General features: G+C 38.0%; 1 protein-coding gene across 3 annotated transcripts in view; it reads right to left on the bottom strand.

Moving 5' to 3' along the window:
- Nucleotides 1-19,744, bottom strand: part of LOC132391212 (sister chromatid cohesion protein PDS5 homolog B-like) — a 278,188-nt gene that overhangs the window by 14,838 nt on the left and 243,606 nt on the right. For all 3 annotated transcript variants that reach the window (XR_009511122.1, XM_059964116.1, XM_059964115.1), the window contains 4 exons: nt 13,465-13,527; nt 9,673-9,818; nt 7,621-7,732; nt 2,835-3,265 (listed from right to left, as the gene is read on the bottom strand). Coding sequence is in view for 2 of the 3 variants with exons in the window: in XM_059964116.1 (XP_059820099.1) it covers nt 2,835-3,265; nt 7,621-7,732; nt 9,673-9,818; nt 13,465-13,527 (752 nt within the window). In the remaining variant the exon portion in view is untranslated. The remainder of the gene's footprint in view (nt 1-2,834; nt 3,266-7,620; nt 7,733-9,672; nt 9,819-13,464; nt 13,528-19,744) is intronic.

Genomic DNA, 19,744 nt, shown 5'->3' on the forward strand with positions numbered 1-19,744 from the left:
ATAATCAAAGATCCCCTTTTCTTCAGTTATTTCGTGGTACAAGGCAAGGTTGCCCGTTAAGTCCTTTACTATTTGACATCGCTTTAGAACCTTTGGCTATAGCTATTCGTGAATCACTCAATATTCTGGGTATTACCCGTGGGGAGAGGACGTATAAAGTATCATTATATGCTGATAATTTGTTATTATACATATCTGACCCTGAAAGATCCATTCCTGCTATTTTGTCTTTGCTTGCTCAATTTAGTAACTTTTCTGGTTATAAATTGAACTTTAACAAGAGTGAACTATTTCCATTAAATATGCAAGTTCCAATTTATAAACATTTTCCATATAAAATTGTTACAGATTATTTTATTTACTTAGGTATTAAAATTACTAAAAAACATAAAGATTTATTTAAGGTTAATTTTTTACCTTTAATTGATCAAATTAAGCAACTTGCTATTAGGTGGTCTCCACTATCTTTGTCATTGGTTGGTAGAGTTAATGCTATTAAGATGATGATACTACCTAAATTTTTATATTTATTTCAAGCATTACCAATTTTTATTCCTAAATCATTCTTTGATACTATTGACTCTAAAATATCTTCTTACTTGTGGCAGAACAAAAATCCTATATTGGGTAAAAAAATACTTACAGAAGCCTAAGAAAGAGGGCGGCTTGGCTCTACCAAACTTAAGATTTTACTATTGGGCAGTTAATATACGGTATTTAATATTCTGGACACAAGAATTGACTATAGCTGCTTGCCCACAATGGGTAAATTTGTAATGTAAATCTGTGCAAGATTTTTCATTGATTTCAATCTTAGGATCTTCACTTCCTTTTTCTTTATTCAAATTGAATAAACAGATAATTAATCCCATAGTCAGATATACATTATGAATTTGGTTTCAATTTCGTAAATTTTTTGGTTTGAATAAATTTATTTTATCATGTCCTATAATATCTATTTTTTTCAGCCTTCATCTATGGATCAAGCTTTTCTTTTATGGAAAACAAAAGGTATAATATGTTTTCCTGATCTGTTTCTGGATGATAACATTATGTCCTTTGAACAGCTATCTAATAAATATAATTTACCTAAAACCCATTTTTTTTTTAGATATTTACAAGTTAGAAATTTTTTGTATACCGAGTTAGTCTTTATCGAAAGAATGTCCATTGGACATTACAGAAAGAATTTTAGCCCTTAATCCTTATCAAAAGGGTTTAGTAGCCATCATTTATAAGATGATCATGAATTTACAGTCAGATGTATCAGAAAAAATTAAGAAGGAATGGCAAGAAGAGTTGCATTGTCCTATATCCACTGAGCAATGGGAAAAAATTTCATTATTGGTAAATTCATCCTCTATTTGTGCTAAACATGCCCTAATATAATTTAAGGTTGTACATAGAGCTCATATGTCTAAGGATAAACTGGCTCGATTTTATTCTCATGTTAATTCAACCTGCGACAGATGTCATTCTGATGTTGCTTCATTGACTCATATGTTCTGGTCTTGTCCTTGTTTACAAAATTATTGGAAAGATATTTTCAGTATTATTTCAAGAGTTTTAAATATCAATTTTCAACCACATCCTTTTACTGCAATTTTCGGTTTACCAATGATGGATAATAACCGTTTATCCGCTTCATCTCAACGAATGATTGCATTTGTTACATTAATGGCTAGAAGATCTATTTTATTGAATTGGAAAGAAATTAATCCTCCAACTGTATTTCAGTGGTTTTCTCAAACTATCTCTTGTTTGAGTTTAGAAAAAATTAGAAGCGTGGTTTTTGATTCTTCAGTTAAATTTGAAGAAACTTGGAGACCATTTATTCAACATTTTCATACGAGTTAAATTGTCTTTTCCTAAACCTTACTTTTATTATCCTTAATTATTTGGATGGAGGTTCGGAGTTATTGGCACAACTGTATGTATTTAACATTATATATTGGCCATGTTGGTTAGTTTTTTTTCCTCTTTTTTTTTGTTTTTTCTTTTTTTTTGTCTCCTTTATATAAATACTGTGAGTTTGGGAGGCCTATATTGATTATTATATATCTGATTGTTTATTTAAACTATTAATTATGTATTCTCAAACACTTTGTATTCATATTTCATTTATGTTTTTCTTAAAATTAATAAAAAGATATAAAAAGAAAAAGAAAGGAGAGGATGGGGTAGGGTGAAATAGAGAACAGAGGAAATGTCAGTGAATGGTTCAACAGAGAAGTGGAAAAAGTGAAAAAGAATTCTAATCTTTAGGCAATATTCTGGCAGGTTTAATTGTGTGCATTTTCATTCATGCCACACTAATGAAGAGAAACAATTCTACTTTCCAATCACAGATGTTCGCAACTTTGGTGGCAAAAGCTGCATAAATTTGTGTTATACAGAGACAATTTGTGGTGGAAAATTATCTAGCTATACTCAAATTTAATCAACAGATAGAATCCAAATAGAATTTCAAACCATCAATGTCAGCACTTGCTAACCAAAAGGTAATTGATGTGGTAACTATCTGAATAATATTCACAGAGAGGAATAAACAGTTGACATTTTGGGCCAGCACCTATCAGGACTTCTCCACAGATGCTGCTAAATTACTGAGATCCTCCAGCATTTTGTGTGTGTTGCCCCTAGATATACAGCATCTGCAGAATATTTTGTGTTTATGAATACTTTCCCTACATTTAAAAATCTACAATATTTCTAGTTGTCTTGAGGATATTGTTGGTCTCTATTTCACTTTAACAATAGTGAACCTTTTCAGTTAACCTTTTCAAACACCAGTGCATCCAAAGCCAAGAAATAATCCAATTTCAAGTACTAACCTTTGCTGAGATTTTTTGGGTGTTCTTGGCTGTCTCATTCTTTTCTGTTTCTGTTCTTTATTTTCATTATCTCCATCACCATCTTCTTCATCTGCTGATGCTGCCCTCTTCTTGCCCTTTTTGCTTCCTTTTCTTTGGGTCTCTCCCTTTGAGAGTTCCTCATTAGTAACTTTGGGTGGACGACCTCTTCTCGATTTCTTTGGTGGACTATTCTGTTCATCTTCATTTTCCAAGAGGTCTTCTTTTGATCTTTTCTCTTCTGGCCACTGCTGTTCATCTGATTCAGAGGTATGTGCAGCTCGTTTTCGGCCACGTTGACTTGTTTTAGCAGGTTTCACCTGATCCAGAAGTTCTACACTTGATCTATCATCTTGATCTAATGAAATTGCAGAGGATCCTTTCTTTCGTCCTCTGGGTTTGTCAGTCTCTGACTATAAAGAATAATTGGTTAATACAATTAATTTGTAGTATTATAAGAAAAATAGCCTTTACTTAATAAGTATTGCAGGTAATTGTAAAGTAGTAAACAACTTTGCAAAGCATTTATGAGTCTTAACTCCAAAAATAATCGGAATGAGAAGCTCACTGCGTTAAGAAGCCTGCAAGTTACCACACTACGAAACTGTGAACAGGGAGTTATAAACACAAATGATTTGAGTCAGAGAAAATAATAGGGAAATTGATCCTCTAGCCCAAGTTATCCATGCCAACCAACGTGCTCATCTAAACAAGTCCCATTGCCCATGTTTGGCCCATATCCCTCTAAACCTTTTCTATCCATGTTCTCATCCAAGACTTTTACTGTTATTTTACCAGCCTCAACAACATTCTTGGCAGCTTATTCCATATAAATAGAACCTTCTCTGTGAAGAAGCTATCCCCAGGTTCCTTTCAAATCTTTTCTCTATGCCTAATGGTTTATGGCTCCCTTTCCTTGTTTAAAAAAAAAGTTGTGTGTATTCACTCTATCTAAATATTATCCTGTCAGTACCACCTAGCTATTCATTTTTATCCCTTGCAAAGTTACATGTTCCTTTTTACTAATATCCTTTCAAGTGGCAGAATACAAACAGATGCACTTGGCTGTGTAAAAATGGCTCAGGAATTTGTACCAAAGCAGAGTTCATCTGGGAGGAACTACGATGGCAAGTCAACTCTAAGCGAACAGTGTAAACTTAACCTGGATGTTTGACATCAATCAAGAAAGATGTTTTTCAGGAAATATCAGGTACCAAAAGGTAGGTCACAAATTGCGCTAAATAAATGCATCATCTGTTTTCAGAGAGGACTAAAAATCTCCAGGACAGGGAAGTCAATCTGGAAGAGGGAGGAACTTGGTGAATTTCAAGGTTAACAAACTCTTGAAAATAAACTCATCAAAATAATGCGGCTTAAGATGAACAAATCTTCAAGCTTTAAGCGCCTGCAGATCAGACAATTTTAAAAGCTCCTTACAGTTGTAGAATTAGAAAGTAACATTCTAAAAAAAAAATTGTCTTATTAGGGATAGAATCACTTGTACATACTGAAATATACATTCATAAATTACACAAGGATATGTAGATAAATTTTCCAATCTGAAAATGGCAAAATGCTTGGAAGTGTCACTGCGTCCATATTTTCAAAATGCTTAACTTCTGGCACATCACTTAACTCACATTTCCAGAGTCTAATCTATGCAACATTACACCTTAGTCTCATGCTGACCATTCCCTAAATTTGGCCCTCTTTTCCAGTCCTTTAAGACCAAGACAAAAATGAAAATGGACAAAGTGCAGATCAATAGCTAAGCCATTCTTCATTAGATTAAGATGAACCACAGTTCAGCCCTGCTCTCAACCACTAAAGCTAGTGATTGCTCCAGTATCAAAGATCACAAAAATAACCTTATACTGTAGCGGTGTGCTACATGCAGCGCTGAAATAACGACACGGAGTCGGTAAACTGCAGTTAAAGAAGATTTTATTCGAACTTCGCGGCTTCGCTTTAAAGCCTCCCTGATCCCGCCCTCCCCGGGCGCGGATGCTGTAAGAGGCATGTATTCACAGTCCTGTCCCGTGCGCCGATGCTGTAGGGGGCACGTACTCACAGTCCCGCGTGAGCTTTTCCCTTTGTTAGTGAAGCAGACCTGGCGCCCTTTTGGGACTGGCCTTTATGCCGGCGCGCTGGCTATTTGTGAGCTGGTTCGAGTGCGCCAGGAACTGGCGATACACCCCCCAATGTCCACAGTCTGGGCTGGACCCTGTTTGGGAGGTCGGCTCCTGTGCTGTGGTACCGGGAACTCGACCGGTTGCGCCACGTCCACGTGGGCCAGCTTGAGTTGGTCCACCGTGAAAACCTCCTCTCTCCCCCCAACCTCCAGCACGAACGTGGACCCATTGTTCCTGAGCACCATAAACGGCCCCTCGTAGGGCCATTGCAGCGGTAACCGATGCCCGTCCCTTCGTTCAAACAAACTTACAGCTCTGCAGGTCTTTGGGTACACAGGTCGGGTTCTGCCCATGCTGCGAAGTGGGTATGGGGGCCAAGTTGCCGAGCCTCTCACGTAGTCTGCCCAGGACTGCTGCGGGTTCCTCCTCTTGCCCCCTTGGGGCTAGTATGAACTCCCCGGGGACGACCAGGGGTGTGCCGTACACCAACTCGGCTGACGAGGTGTGCAGATCGTCTTTGGGCGCCGTGCGGATGCCAAGTAGGACCCAGGGAAGCTCGTCCACCCAGTTAGCTCCTCGCAGGCGGGCCATGAGAGCTGACTTTAGGTGACGGTGGAAACGCTCCACCAGGCCATTCGACTGTAGGTGGTAGGGAGTTGTGTGGTGCAGCTGTGTCCCCAAAAAGCTGGCCATAGCTGACCACAGGCTGGAGGTGAACTGGGCGCCTCTGTCAGAGGTAATGTGGGCCGGTACACCAAAGCAGGACACCCAGGTGGTAATTAGTGCCCGGGCGCAAGATTCGGAGGTGGTGTCGGTGAGCGGGATCGCCTCTGGCCATCTGGTGAATTGGTCCACGATAGTGAGGAGGTGCCACGCTCCACGTGACACTGTCAGGGGGCCCACAATATCCACATGAATGTGGTCGAAACGCCGGTGGGTGGGGTGGAACTGCTGCGGCAGAGCTTTGGTGTGCCGCTGCACCTTGGCCGTCTGGCAGTGCATGCACGTTTTGGCCCAGTCACTGACCTGCTTGCGGAGACCGTGCCAAACGAACCTGCTGGAGACCATCCGGGCAGTTGTCCTGATGGAGGGGTGCGCTAAGTTATGAATGGAGTCGAAAACACGGTGCCACCAGTTTGCCGTGACAACGGGACGGGGTTGGCCGGTGGTGACGTCACAGAGTAGGGTCCTCTCACCTGGGCCTATGGGGAGGTCCTGGAGCTGTAAACCGGAGACTGCGGTTCTGTTAACATTACACATTACATTATCTAACCTTCAGACCACACCATTACTGAGAACTACTTTCTACTACAATAATTCCTGACTCCAGTCTCACTTTAGCTCATTTACTGATGAAAATTCATGTCTTCGATATGTTTACTTTTTTACCATATCAATATGACTGTAGCTTGTATTCCTTGTTCTCGTCATCATAAACCCTAGTATCTGAATCCTAACGCACTCAAATACCAATCACTGGTCAAGTCTGTGCTCCCTGATCCATACGAGTTCTTGGTTAACCAATACCCTGTTTTTCAAGATCTTCATTCTTGATTTTTTTAAAATCCCAATCTCCCTTCCACCACCAATACCCACAACTGACCATACAGTTAAACTCCTCCAAATCTCCAATCTTTAGGAATCCTTATGCTAATCCAATTTGGATCTCTTAAGAATCCCTTCAATCACTTTAACAGTCTTAGCTGTCAAGTCTTTGGATCTGGAATTTCTTCTATCCCACTTACACATTGTCCTTTCTTTTCCACACTTAAAAGACATTAATAACTTTTGATCATCCATCATGCAGAACCTCGTGGTTTATTGACAATTTTGCTTGAAAGCATTTGTGTATCAGTTTATGACTTTTTAAAAAAAGACAAGCTACATCATTGTAGTTCGTATTTATTTTAAGTTTTGAAGGTTTAACAAGTGATCCAATTCAAATCTTTGAAATGAAGAGCAGGAAAGGATGCATATAGTAAAACCTTTTAGTGGCAGGAAAAATCCTGAACAAGAGGCCAATAACTCGTATTTTGAGCTAGGCTGACTTGCAGTGAAATAAATAAGTAGGCTTTTTTCAAAACATCAGAGGCCAAATCTGGAACTCAAACCCCTTTGAAGTCTAAGAGGAACGAGCAATCACACATGGAATCAGTAAAGTTTTATGAAGCAAAGATACTGCTATTTCAGCAGCAATGGCACACAGAGTTGAAATATAATGAACCATGATCTAATTAAATTTTGAATCATATCTATGCAAATTCAGGCTTTTAAGAACTGGAGTGTAAAATCTGGGTGAAGTAAAATCAAGGGAAAAGACTAAAATCACATAACATTAAGTAATAAAATGTGTAAAGGTATATATACAAACATACAGATAATTTGTTTTCAATGAAGCCCTTCTTCCTTGAACACCAAAACTGAAAAAGAAACTAACCTTCCAACATGCTCCATAAAAAATACTTCTGCATACCATGGAAATCACCATTTAGTAATTAACTACTAATCCTGATAATCCATCTTGCCTTATCCCCAAACCAGTGATACATCCTTAATAACACTATATCAAATTAGTTCTGACCTCAAAAAAGCTTTGCCATGGAATACAGTCTTCTCTTGAACACAGTTAGACATACCCTCAGATGGTCTGAGTCTTCCCTCTTTTCCATTTTCTTTGCTTGAAGAGGAGGATTCTTCATTACTGTGATGTCTTCATTTTCACTGTGATCGATTTCAGAGCTATCCAGCCTCAAATAAATCATTAACAAATTGAATATTTAAATGTACCCAACATAATTAAATTTATTTCCTTTTTCTTTCATTACATTATTTCACTCATCTATTGACACATTTCTATAAGTAGCTTATCCCCCATTTTTTCTAAACTGATGCAATATAAATGTACAGCAATTATAGTTTAAACATTACCTGTTATTCCAAAAGAGAATAATCAACACAGTGGATTTAATGGATTGGGACACATCGGAACCAATAATTTTGGTCCAATTAACCAATGTTTCATGGAAATGCAAATATAAAACTGTGTTCCTAATAGTTATCAATGGAGAAATTCATCCATTGTACACTAACATGTTCTTTTGATTATAAATGAATGAAGTTAGCAGAGACACCTAGTGCAGATAACAGTCTGCTTTCACTCAATGCTTTTGATTATTGCATCCTCCAAATCTTCATTTTCATTGTAACATTCAAGGTGATTCTTGATATTTTCAAATTCTTCATAGTTCCTAACTTGAAGCAGTGAAATTATTTTATTTTCAATCCTGGCCATTACTGGAATCTCCATTTCTGAATGCTTGAAACCGCAGTGAGCAAAACAATTCTGAATTGTCTTACTGCTTATTTCTCACAACTATCAGTGAGAAAAACCAGTACTTTTTGAACACAAACATAGGCAACTGATGCTATTTAAAAACTGTTCACTTTAAGCCTGGTGTAGTGTCCAACAGAAACACTGAAGCTAGTTAGAAACTATTCAGCAACAGTCTCCTGTCTTAATTAAGTGGCAAATTAGTGTCCCAAATAAATGAAGGGAATCCCAGATATTTTCTCATTTAGTTTTTGTTCTTTAAGAGTTGTCCTAAATAAGCAGCTGCCCAGATTAACTGATTACCCAGTTAACCAGAACCGTTTACTAATGAGTCTTCCGGGGCATGATTTTCCCCACATTAAATAATTGTTACTTGCATTAAGATTATGCTGCTATCATAATGGTTGTTCTGAAAAGGATAAAATTACCCTTTTTCATTATCATGGTTATTCCATAGTATTTGGTGGAAAGATTATAAACCAGTAAACTCCATTTTTATTTGTTTTAAGTATAAAATGAGGCTTCCTAAAGAGAAATAATTTCAATCAAATAATTCAGAATTAGCTAATTACAATTTTGAAACAAAGTAGTGAACAACTCTTATGCTCATCTCTATTATCTTTAAAAGAATAGAAACTGCCATGGTACTGTAGGTGGACACCGATACTTCTCTGGGTGCAACTCTGCAAAGAATGTTTAGTTCCTCTCCTTTTAGATACGTCATTCCTATAAAACAAGCTACTTGGCGAAGTTCACTAAAGAATTAACTCCAATAATTTCCCTTCCATCTGAACAAACAGCAGTCTAACCTGGAACATTCCTAATCAATTTCATAGTTCGTTATAGAACTAATTATTTAGCCATTATTCATAATCTGCCACTTTGCCAAAAATTTCCAACAGCTAGCTTTCTCCAAGAGTGTTTCTTATAAACGAATTCCATGTTTTCCTTTTCAATATTTTAGTTATCTTGTTTTTCTTCAAACTGTTGCTTACAGAAATGGTATCTCAAACCATTTTCACTACAGAAAATAGACTGGCTTTTAAAATGGTTACTGCATAAAATTTTTTGGCTTTCAAATTTAACGGCATTGGAATTTAGTAATACTGGACACTTAGGTGGAAGTATTGGATCAAAACTAAATGTTTTATTGGGAATTATGTTTTCTGTGCAAAATAATTTTAATTTTACTGCTAAGATGTGAAAGTTTCTTCATAAAGTTAATGTTCTAGATTAGAAACTTGAAGAAACAAAAAAAACTAATTGGGTTGATTGATAACTGAATGTCCTTTCAATTTTAAGTAGACCTAAGTAACTCCTCACCAAATATAGAAATGTCAGGTTTGTAATTTTGTACCTTCCTTTACTTCTTCCAGGAGAACTGGGATTAGAATTGCTGCTGGCATTACTCATAGTCTCCATCCGTGATGACTTGGTCTGTGCCTGTTTTCCAGCTGATGACAGAGGCTTATTTACTGCACCAAGAACATTTGTCGCCTTTGGCTATATGGAACAAAAATCCAAAATGTTACTGATCTGTAAATTAAAATTGAAGTCAGTAAACAACCACAGTTTTAAATGCTATGGTTTAATTAATAAATATCATGAAATTATCCATTATTGAAAAATACAAGCTTCATTTTATTTTGAAATCACCATTACCTGACCCTAGAAGGAGCATTCCCCAGCATCCCCTGAATAGATACAATAAGACCATGACATCAGAGCAGAACTAGGCCATTTGGCCTACCAAATTGATTTCTCTCTCAACCCCTTTCTCCTAGCATCTTCCTGTAACTTTTCAGTCTTACTAATAAGGAACCCATTAATCTCTACTTTCAAAGATTCACTACACTCTGGTTAAAGAAATTCCTATGCATTTTTGTTTTAAAAGAGATGACCTTCTATTCTGGCTTTACCCTCTGGTCTGAGATTCTCCCAATATTGGAAACAGCCTCTCAAGTTGAGGACCAAGAAAGTATGGGTCAAGGGAGGAAAAGGAATGCTTACAGGATTGCTTTATGTCAGAGAACTGGACAATAACCAGGGATTCATCATTGAGTCTGGATCAACAGTGGAAAGATCAAGTAGTTTCAAGTTCCTGAGCGTCAGCATCCCTTAAGATCTATTCTGGGCCCAACATATTGATGCAATTACAAGGAAGGCACTACATGAGGAGACTTAGTATGTCACCAGATACTCTGGAAAGGATTGGAAAAAGCTGCAGAAAGCTCCAAACTTAGCCCACTCCATCATAGGCACTAGCTTCCCCAGCATCGAGGATATCTTCAAAAAGTAATGCCTGAAAAAGGCTGCATCTATTATTAAGGACCCCTATCACCCAAGACATGCCCTCTTCTCATTGCTACCATCAAGGAAGAAGTATAGGAGCCTGAAGACACACACTCAATGTTTTAGGAACAGCTTCTTCCCCTCCACCGTCAGAATTCTGAATGGACAATGAACCCATGTACACTATCTCATTATTCCTTTTTTGCTCTCCTTTTGCACAACTTGTTTAATAATATGCATTTTTTATTGTAATATATATTTTTATTATGTATTGCACTCTACTATTGCCATAAAAAACAAATTTCATGACATATGCCAGTGATATTAAACCAGAATCTCATTTAGACCCTCTCTAATGGCAGAAGATTTATCTTTAGATACGGGGCCCAAAACTGCTCACAATGTTCCAAATATAGTCTGACCAACATTTTACAGAGCCTCAGCATTACATCCTTGCTTTTCTATTCCTCTCAAAGTGAATGCTAACATTGCATTTGCCTTCCTTACTATTGACACAACCTGCAAGTTATCCTTTGGGGAATCCTGCACATAGGACCCCCAAGTCCCTTTGCACCTCCGGTTTCTGAACTTGCTCTCCATTTAGAAAATAGGCTAGAAAAGCAAGATGACACCAGTGGGCCACAGCAATGTTCTGCGGGCTATACTTTGAAGAACTCTCATGGCATTCTGCAGCATGTAATTGCCCTTCAAATGTATTTTAAATTAATCTAATGATCTACAGATTTCACGATCCTCTGAAGGACTCATCCCACCAAGCAGGTACGACAGCCTTAAGTGGAGGAAGGTTGATTGGCATGTCCGGAATCAAGGCAATACGGGGGGGGACTATACGCCAGATTGAAACACAGATGGATTAGGTCCTATCTACCCAGCACCTTGTTAGCAAATATGCCGTCGCTAGAGAACAAAACTGAGGACCTGAAGATTGCTATAGCAGAGGGAAATGAGAGTTTGTGTTCTATGTTTGAGGGCAATGTGGCTTTCTTTCAGCACACCAGATACAGCAGTCAGATCTAAAGGCTTCTCAACTTACAGAGTGGACCACACTGCTGATTTGGAAAGGTTAAAGGTGGAGGTCAGTGTTTCATGATAAACTCTTGGTGATGTTCTGATGTGGCAGTTTTGTCAAACTCGTGGTCCCTGACCTTGAACACCTAACAAGCAAATGCCATCCATTATACTTACCTAGGGACTTTTCCTCCATAATCCTGACCGCAGTTTACATAACACCAACGTTCAACTATAATCAAGCGCTCAAGGTAGTACATGATGCCGTCTCCAAACTAGAAACAATCCATCCTGATACATTTCAAATTATAGTCAGGGACTTCATACAGGCTTGTCTGAAGAAAATCCAGCCCAATCACAATCAGCATATAAGCTGTGGCAGCATAGGTCCCAACACGCTAGACCGCTGTTATACTAAGAAAAGGAATGCCTACCATTCCATGCACAGACCACATTTCTGTAAATGTGGCTTCCTTCTCCTACCTGCACACAGGCAGATGCTAAAGAGCAGTGCTCCAGGGATTAGGACAACAAAGAGGTAGATGCAGGAGACAGAGGAGCGGCTATGGAATTGCATGTTCAAGGACTCGAGTGGATCTGAATGAATACAACAAAGCTCTCATGAACTTTATTAAAACAGTTGTGGATGAGTGTTTTTGCACAAAATTGTTCAGTCTTTCCCAACCAGAAGTTCTGGGTGAACCACAAGATTCACAATCTGCTGAGGGCCAGATAAGAGGCATTCGAGTCTGATGACCCTGAAAGTTACAAGAGGATCAGGTACGGTCTCCACAAAGCCAGCTCACAAGCAGAGTGGTGATTCTGGACAAAACTGAATCAATGAAAGATTTTTGACATTTGTGCCAGAATTTAAATACCATCATCTCCAAGTTAAATCAAGCAACATAGTAACAACAGGGGTTTGCTTCCAGATTAGCTCAATGTTAATCATATACAACACTGAGGTTCCTTTCAATCTCCCTATTCAAATATGGGTCATTGCACTACACCAGAGTCCAGAATTGTCTTTTTCTTAGTGGGCTCAAGCACAAGCTGCTCTAAAAAGCCACATTCTAGGCATTCTACAAATTCCTCTTTTGGGATCCAGTACCATACTATCTTCCCAATCTACCTGCATGTTGAAATCCCCCATGACCTATGTAAAATTGCCCTATTTACATGCCTTTTCTCACTCCCTTTGTAATTTGTACCCCACATCTTGGCTACTATTCAGAAGTCTGTATATAATTCTTATCAGGGTCTTTTTACCATTGCAGTTTCTTAACTCAAGGATTCCTTTGTTGCCTCTAAGATATGATTTCATTTTTTGCCAATAGAGTCACCCCACCCAGAATCCCAGCTGTGATCTTGTTTCACCCACGACTGTGATGCCCACATCTTCATACCTGCCATTTGCTAGCTGAGCTCTGAGCTCTAAGCTCATCCACCTTATTTTGTAATCTGCATTAATTCAAATAGAACACCTTCAGTCATGTATTTACCACCTTTCTTTTCAATGTTGTCTTCAGGTTGCCTTAAGTTAGGCATAAATTCTTAAGCCTTTCTAAACTTTGTCTTATTCTTTATTCTGGAGGCACACATACTTCTCCTGCATTCTTCTGTTTTACTTAATTCACACCTTTCCAAGCTGTTGAACCCAGATATCAAATATACAGATATCAAAAGCACAAGACACAAAAAAGTTAAAGGTTTCAATGTTATATAAAGTGAAACAAAATCAAGATTGAGATGTGCCGAAGATATTTAACAGAAACTGAATTGTTATTCCATATTTCTCTATGTTCGAATTAAAAAGATGAAAAGGTACCTTTCCAGGTGTGAAAAAAGCTTTCATTTCCGAAGGCAAATAATTTTTGTTGTTGTTGAAATTCTGGAAATAGTTCAGAAAACAATCATTTCAGCTTCAGTAGTATTATTACACAGTAAAATGGCAAGACAGCAATTTGTCATTTTCAAATCATTATCCATGCTAGGTAACTTTATAAATGTTCTGAACCCATCAATAAGAATTTTTAAATGGGGTAAAATAAAATAGAATGAATTTTGCTTAGATTCTCCTTTAGACATATTGATGTACCGAAAGCAAGGACAGCTTTATTCTAATGAGCAAATCCAAAGACAGGTGTAGAACTACCTTCTCTTGCAACACAGTCATCCTTGTTGTTGGTAGTACCATAAGATGTTTGAAGAAACTGTCACTGGGAATAAACATGCAAACTACATTCTTTCTACTTGCTTCAAACCAACATCAGCAAGTTCCAGTTTACTTAAAAAAAAAATTCTGATCAAAAATACAGGCAGAGGTAAAAGAGCTTGCTAGACTTCTTGGGCTATTCTCTGCCTCTTCATTTGGAATATTCCACACTTCCTTCAAGCTACTTTAGATTTAAAACTAAAACACAGGTTGCTATTGTAATCTGTTACAAATGTTTAAACGATTGCAAGGTAAGGAAGAAACAAAAAGGGTGTGGTAGTGGTTAAAATAAAGTGTCTTTAATGCAGTAAAGAAATAGAACAAAAGAATACTCGAGAAGAATTGAAGACAATTTATTTGGTAAGATTTAAGCAGGAAGAAATTTATCACAGAACTGAGGTTACTCTATAGGCCATCAAATGGCAAAATACAAGAAAAATTTTACACAGAGCTGTGCAAGAACAATTCTGGGCCAGAGAGTGCAAGAACTTTACAATGGCAGTAAAAGAGATTTTAATTACTCCAGTATTGGTTGAGACAAAGGAAAAGGTAGGAGAGGAAGTTCTTAAATATGGTCAGAAAAAGTTCTTCGTTCAGTACAAATGAGGGAGAAGGATGGGGAATAAGGTGGACTGAACCCAATTAGCTAGGGGACGGCACTGTAGTTAACAATTAGCATATTATTATTATAACACCAGCAACAGGTTCATTTCCTTCTACTACTTGTAAGGAGTTTGTACATTCTTCCCGTAGCCACTTGCGTTTTCTTCAGCTGCTCCAGTTTCCTCCCACATTCCAAAGATGTACAGTAGGTTAATTGGTCACATAGGTGTAATTGGGTCTCATGGGCAGGTTGGGCTGGAAAGGGCTGTTAATGTGCTGCATCTCTAAATAACATAAAACAAATGTAAAACTGGTGAGAATATGCTTGGGGTTTCAATAACAGGAAAGGGCAAAAAGATTATTGAAAGAAGGAGTAAGCATCTGGCCAAGACAGTGGAACCAAATAATGAAGGGATAATGGAATGAATGAACCATTATATTTCATATAGTTTACGTATATAAACTCAAACAGAAAAATGATAGAGGAAGCAAAGCCAAAACTCCATGGATAATAAAACAGTGAATGTGACAAAACAGAAATAAAGGGCAGGGGAGGGAGGGGGCATACTGCTGAAGTCACAAAAATAATTCAAATGAAAACTTAGCTAAGTAAGTGAAATGGTGCTGAAAAGAAGAATATCTGGAAGAGGAAATATAAGAGGAGAATGGCAACTCTGTATATAAAAGACAAACCCAAATGTTTTCTACTGACAGGTAAATTATAACTGGGTAACAAGAAGAGGTAGAGACAGATAAAATGACGAAGAAGATGATTTGACCAATTAATGGATTCTTTTGCTGATAGCTTCAAACTATTAATTTATCACGATTTTGTAGCCATATTCTGCTATTTGGAGTAGAGCAGGAGTTTGTTGAGGTATATCAGTACTCATGCTTGAGAATCTGCCCTCAAAAACTGCAAATTAGACCTATTGCAGAATCTGAGGCCAATCACTCAAATGGGATTTTAGGATTACAAATAGGTAAGATAGAAAGAAAAAAAGTTAAGAAAAGATAGATAAGGAAAAAATTCTCAAATTATTTATTTGGTTTTAAAATTTAAAGCTTTTTCATGTAATTTTGATCCATTTTATTTTAAACAGTTGCTAGTTGAAAGAAAAATTACTCATGTAGTGTCTGAGTAACAGGCCCATTTATAAACACTAGAAAAACTTGAGTAGTAGTAAAGTTGGGCAAGGATCTTTGCTAACTGTAATAATGTTTGTGGAAGAGTTTTGTTCTGGTCTGTTGTTCAGGCCCCTCAGGTCTCATTTCTGTACTTCACAACCAACAGGATTGGCTATCCAGAGACAGAGATAGTTAAGTTCAAAGAGAGAAATTGCAGGCTCAAGATATTCCAGGCTTGGATAGAAGAAAATAAAAAGGGAATGGTCTCTGATAGGATGGAGAGCTGGAAGAACTGAATATGCGATGAAACTAAATGACAGGTGACAGTAAAGGACTACATAATAATAAAAAATTATTATGCAGGATACAATACTAGAATGGCTGTTTATCTGAAATTCTTAAATTCAATGTATCTGGTAGAAAGATGATGTGTTGTCCCTCAAATTTGCATTGGATTGTTTATATGATCTAGGGAGGACAAAGGGAGGCCAGAACAGGACTTCAATGTAAAACTAAAGTCACAAGCAACTGGAAACTAAATGATCAAATTTGCAGACTGAATGGAGTTTTTCAGTCAACCAATCTGTGTTTGTTTTTTGCAAGGCAGAAGAGATCACAAAATGAGTGGCAAATGTAACGCACTAAAGTTGAAAGTAGTACAAATAAGTCAGTTTGTCTTCGAATGTGGAAAGGAGGAGGTAATAGGTCAAGTTCTGTAATTCTTGCAATTACATTTATCGTGCAGTGAGAAGGGCAAAAGGAAAAATTTATCTAGCAACTATTAGTTGATGATCTCAGAAATTATTGAGGATGATCCTTTGAGTGTAAAGATTGGCAGATAAAAGGGGAACCCCACTTTCAGCAATACACACATCCTGAAGAAGGGTTTCGGCCTGAAATGTCGACTGTTTATTCCCATCCATAGGTGCTGCCTGACCAGCATATTGTGTATTTGTTTGAGATTTCCAGCATCTGCAGTACCTCATGTCCATAATTTACAACCCCATTTTTATTCTGGTAGGAGGAAAGAGGCTAAAAACAATAATAATAAAAGGTATAATCTTGTCAGAAACATCAGTATAGACTAACCACTACATCAAAAGAGCACATTGGAGTAGAGGAACTTGGGTGTATATATACAGTTCCTGCGTGCATTTAAGTGGCAGATCCTAATGAAAGGATAATTTGCAGAATTCCACCTCCGGTGACTAGTAGAGTACTGCATGAGTCAATGTTGGAACCACAACTTCTCAGTTTATATACAGTGGCATGCAGAAGTTTGGGCACCACTGGTCAAAATTTCTGTTACTGTGAATAGCTAAGTGAGTAAAAGATGACCAGATTTCCAAAAGGCATAAAATTAAAGATGACACATTTCTTTAACATGTTAAGCAAATTACTTTTTTATTTCCATTACAGTTTCAAAATAACAAAAAAGGAAAAGGGCCTGAAGCAAAAGTTTGGGCACCCTGCATGGTTACTACTTAGTAACACCCCCTTTGGCAAGTATCATAGCTTGCAAACCAGAGGTAGGCAACCTATGGCCCATGGGCCGGATCTGGCCCGCAAAGTTATTTTGACCGGTCTGCAAGCAGATATTGGGATACTATGCTTATCTGGCCCGCAAGCGATTTTTCCTTATTCTGAATGTTTCACACACATGTTCCCTGTGCCACTGGATGCAACACAAGCCCAAAGCATGATGGATCCACCCCCATGCTTAACAGTTAGAGAGGTGTTCTTTTCATGAAATTCTACACCCCTTTTTCTCCAAACATAACTTTGCTCATTGTGGCCAAAAAGTTCTATTTTAATTTCATCAGTCCACAGGACTTGTTTCCAAAATGCATCAGGCTTGTTTAGATAGATGTTCCTTTGCGAACTTCTGACACTGAATTTTGTGGTGAGGGCGCAGAAAAGGTTTTCTTCTGATGACTCTTCCACGAAGCTCATATTTGTACATCTGTCACTGCACAGTAGAACAGTGCACCACTACTCCAGGTGTGGTGGACCAAGTGTGGTAAATCTTCCTGAAGGTCTTTTGCAGTCAAACAGGGGTTTTGATTTGCCTTTCTAGCAACCATACGAGAGGTCCTCTCGGAAATTTCTCTTGGTCTTCCAGACCTCAACCATTCCTGTTAACTGCCATTTCTTAATTACATTACAAACTGAGGAAACGGCTACCTGAAAATGCTTTGCTACCTTCTTGTAGCCTTCTCTTGCTTTGTGGGCATCATTTATTTTAATTTTCAGAATGCTAGGCAGCTGCTTATAGGAGCCCATAGCTACTGATTGTTGGGACAAGGTTTGAGGAGTCAGGGTATTTATAAAACTTCTAAATTTGCATCACCTGGCCTTTCCTAATGATGACAGTGAACAAGCCATAGCCCTAACAAGCTAATTAAGGTCTGAGACCTTGGTAGAAGTTATCTGAGAGCTCAAATCTCTTGGGGTACCCAAACTTTTACATAGTGCTCCTTTCCTTTTTTCTTCCTCTACAATTATATGAAACAGAAATAATATACTAATCTTCCTTAAAATGTTGAAAATAATGTTTCATCTTTAACTTTATGACTTTTGGAGATCAGTGCATCTTCTACTCACTTAAGTATTCACAGTAACAGAAATTTTGACCAGGGGTGCCCAAACTTTTGCATACCACTGTATTAACGATTTGGATGAATAAATTGATGGTTTTGTGGCCAAGTTTCCATACAATATGAAGATCGGTCAAAGTTCAGGTGGTCTTGTTGAGGCATTTGAGTGTCTACAGAAGGACTTGGGTTGAGTGGACAAAGAAGTAACAGGTGGAATATAGTGTGGGGTTCTGTACTGTGACAGGAAGAATGAAGGTGACTTGGGTGTCCCAGTTGAGGATTCCCATAAGATTAATTTGTGGGCTGAGTTGGTGGTATGGAAAACAGATGCAAAGTAAGCCTTCATTTAAAGAAGATTAGAATGTAAAAGCATGAACGTACTGCTGAAACTTTCTAAAGCATTGATCAGACCACCTTTGAGCAATTTTGAGTCCCGAATCTTGGGAAAGATGTGCTGGCTCAGACAGGTGTCCAGAGAAGGTTCACAAGGATGATCCTAGGAATGAAAGGCTTGATTTAATGAACATTTGATGTTTCTGGGCCTATACTCAACGGAGTTCAGTAAGATGAGTGAGCATCTTATTGAAATCTATTACTAAAAGGCCTGGATAAAGTGGAAGATGTTTCTATTCAAAAGAGCGCCTTGGATTCAGCCCGAGAATAAAAGGATGCTCCTTTACAAACTGAGATGAAGGGGAATTTTTTCAACCAGACGGTAATGGAATTTCTTGCCACAGAGGGCTGTGGAGACCAAGTCACTGGGTGTTTTAAAGGCAGAGATTAATAAGTTTTTGACTGATAAGGGGGTTAAGGGTTACAGGGAAAAGGTCAGAGAATGGAACTGAAAGAAATAACTTCCCTTGATTGAACAGCAGAGCAGACTTAGTGGGTTAAATTGCCTAATTCTGGTCCTGTATCTAATGGTCTAATGACCTTATTCTAGCTTTCATAAGCACAGGCATGGAGTACAAAGGAGAGCTGATGTGGAATCTTTATAAAACATCAGATAGACTATAACTAAAGCATTGAACTACTTCTGGTTATGAAGAAAGTGCTGATAGAGTGACTGCCTTGCAGCACCAGATACCCGATTCAGTCCTGAGTATGAGTATTAACTATGTGAAATTTGTGCATTCTCCCTGCCAACTTTCTTTCCCCTGGGTGCTCCAATTCCTTTCACATCCTAAGACATGAGGGCTGGGAAGTTAACTGGTCACTGTAAATTGCCTCAAGTAGCTAAGTGAATGGTCCAATCTGAGGGAGAATACGAGAATAAAAAGAGGTACATTATAGGATGAATGCAAATGGGTGATAGTCGACATGGACAATGAACTAAAAGGTTCTGTTCCAAGCTGTATATCCCTACAAATCTGAAGGTGAAGTAATGATTAGCAGCAGATACTAAGCAGCAATATAATGCAAAATTGAATAAAGTAGCTACTGGAATCTTACCATAAAACAGAAGTGAAGGTCATTTTAAAAGCAAGTCAGAAACTCCTTGTAGAAAATACCTTGTGGCTTGACTTTCAAACTCTGTCCACCATCTACAAGGTACCAAGACACTT

Source organism: Hypanus sabinus, chromosome 3 (genome assembly GCF_030144855.1).
Source record: "Hypanus sabinus isolate sHypSab1 chromosome 3, sHypSab1.hap1, whole genome shotgun sequence".
NCBI lineage: Eukaryota > Metazoa > Chordata > Chondrichthyes > Myliobatiformes > Dasyatidae > Hypanus > Hypanus sabinus.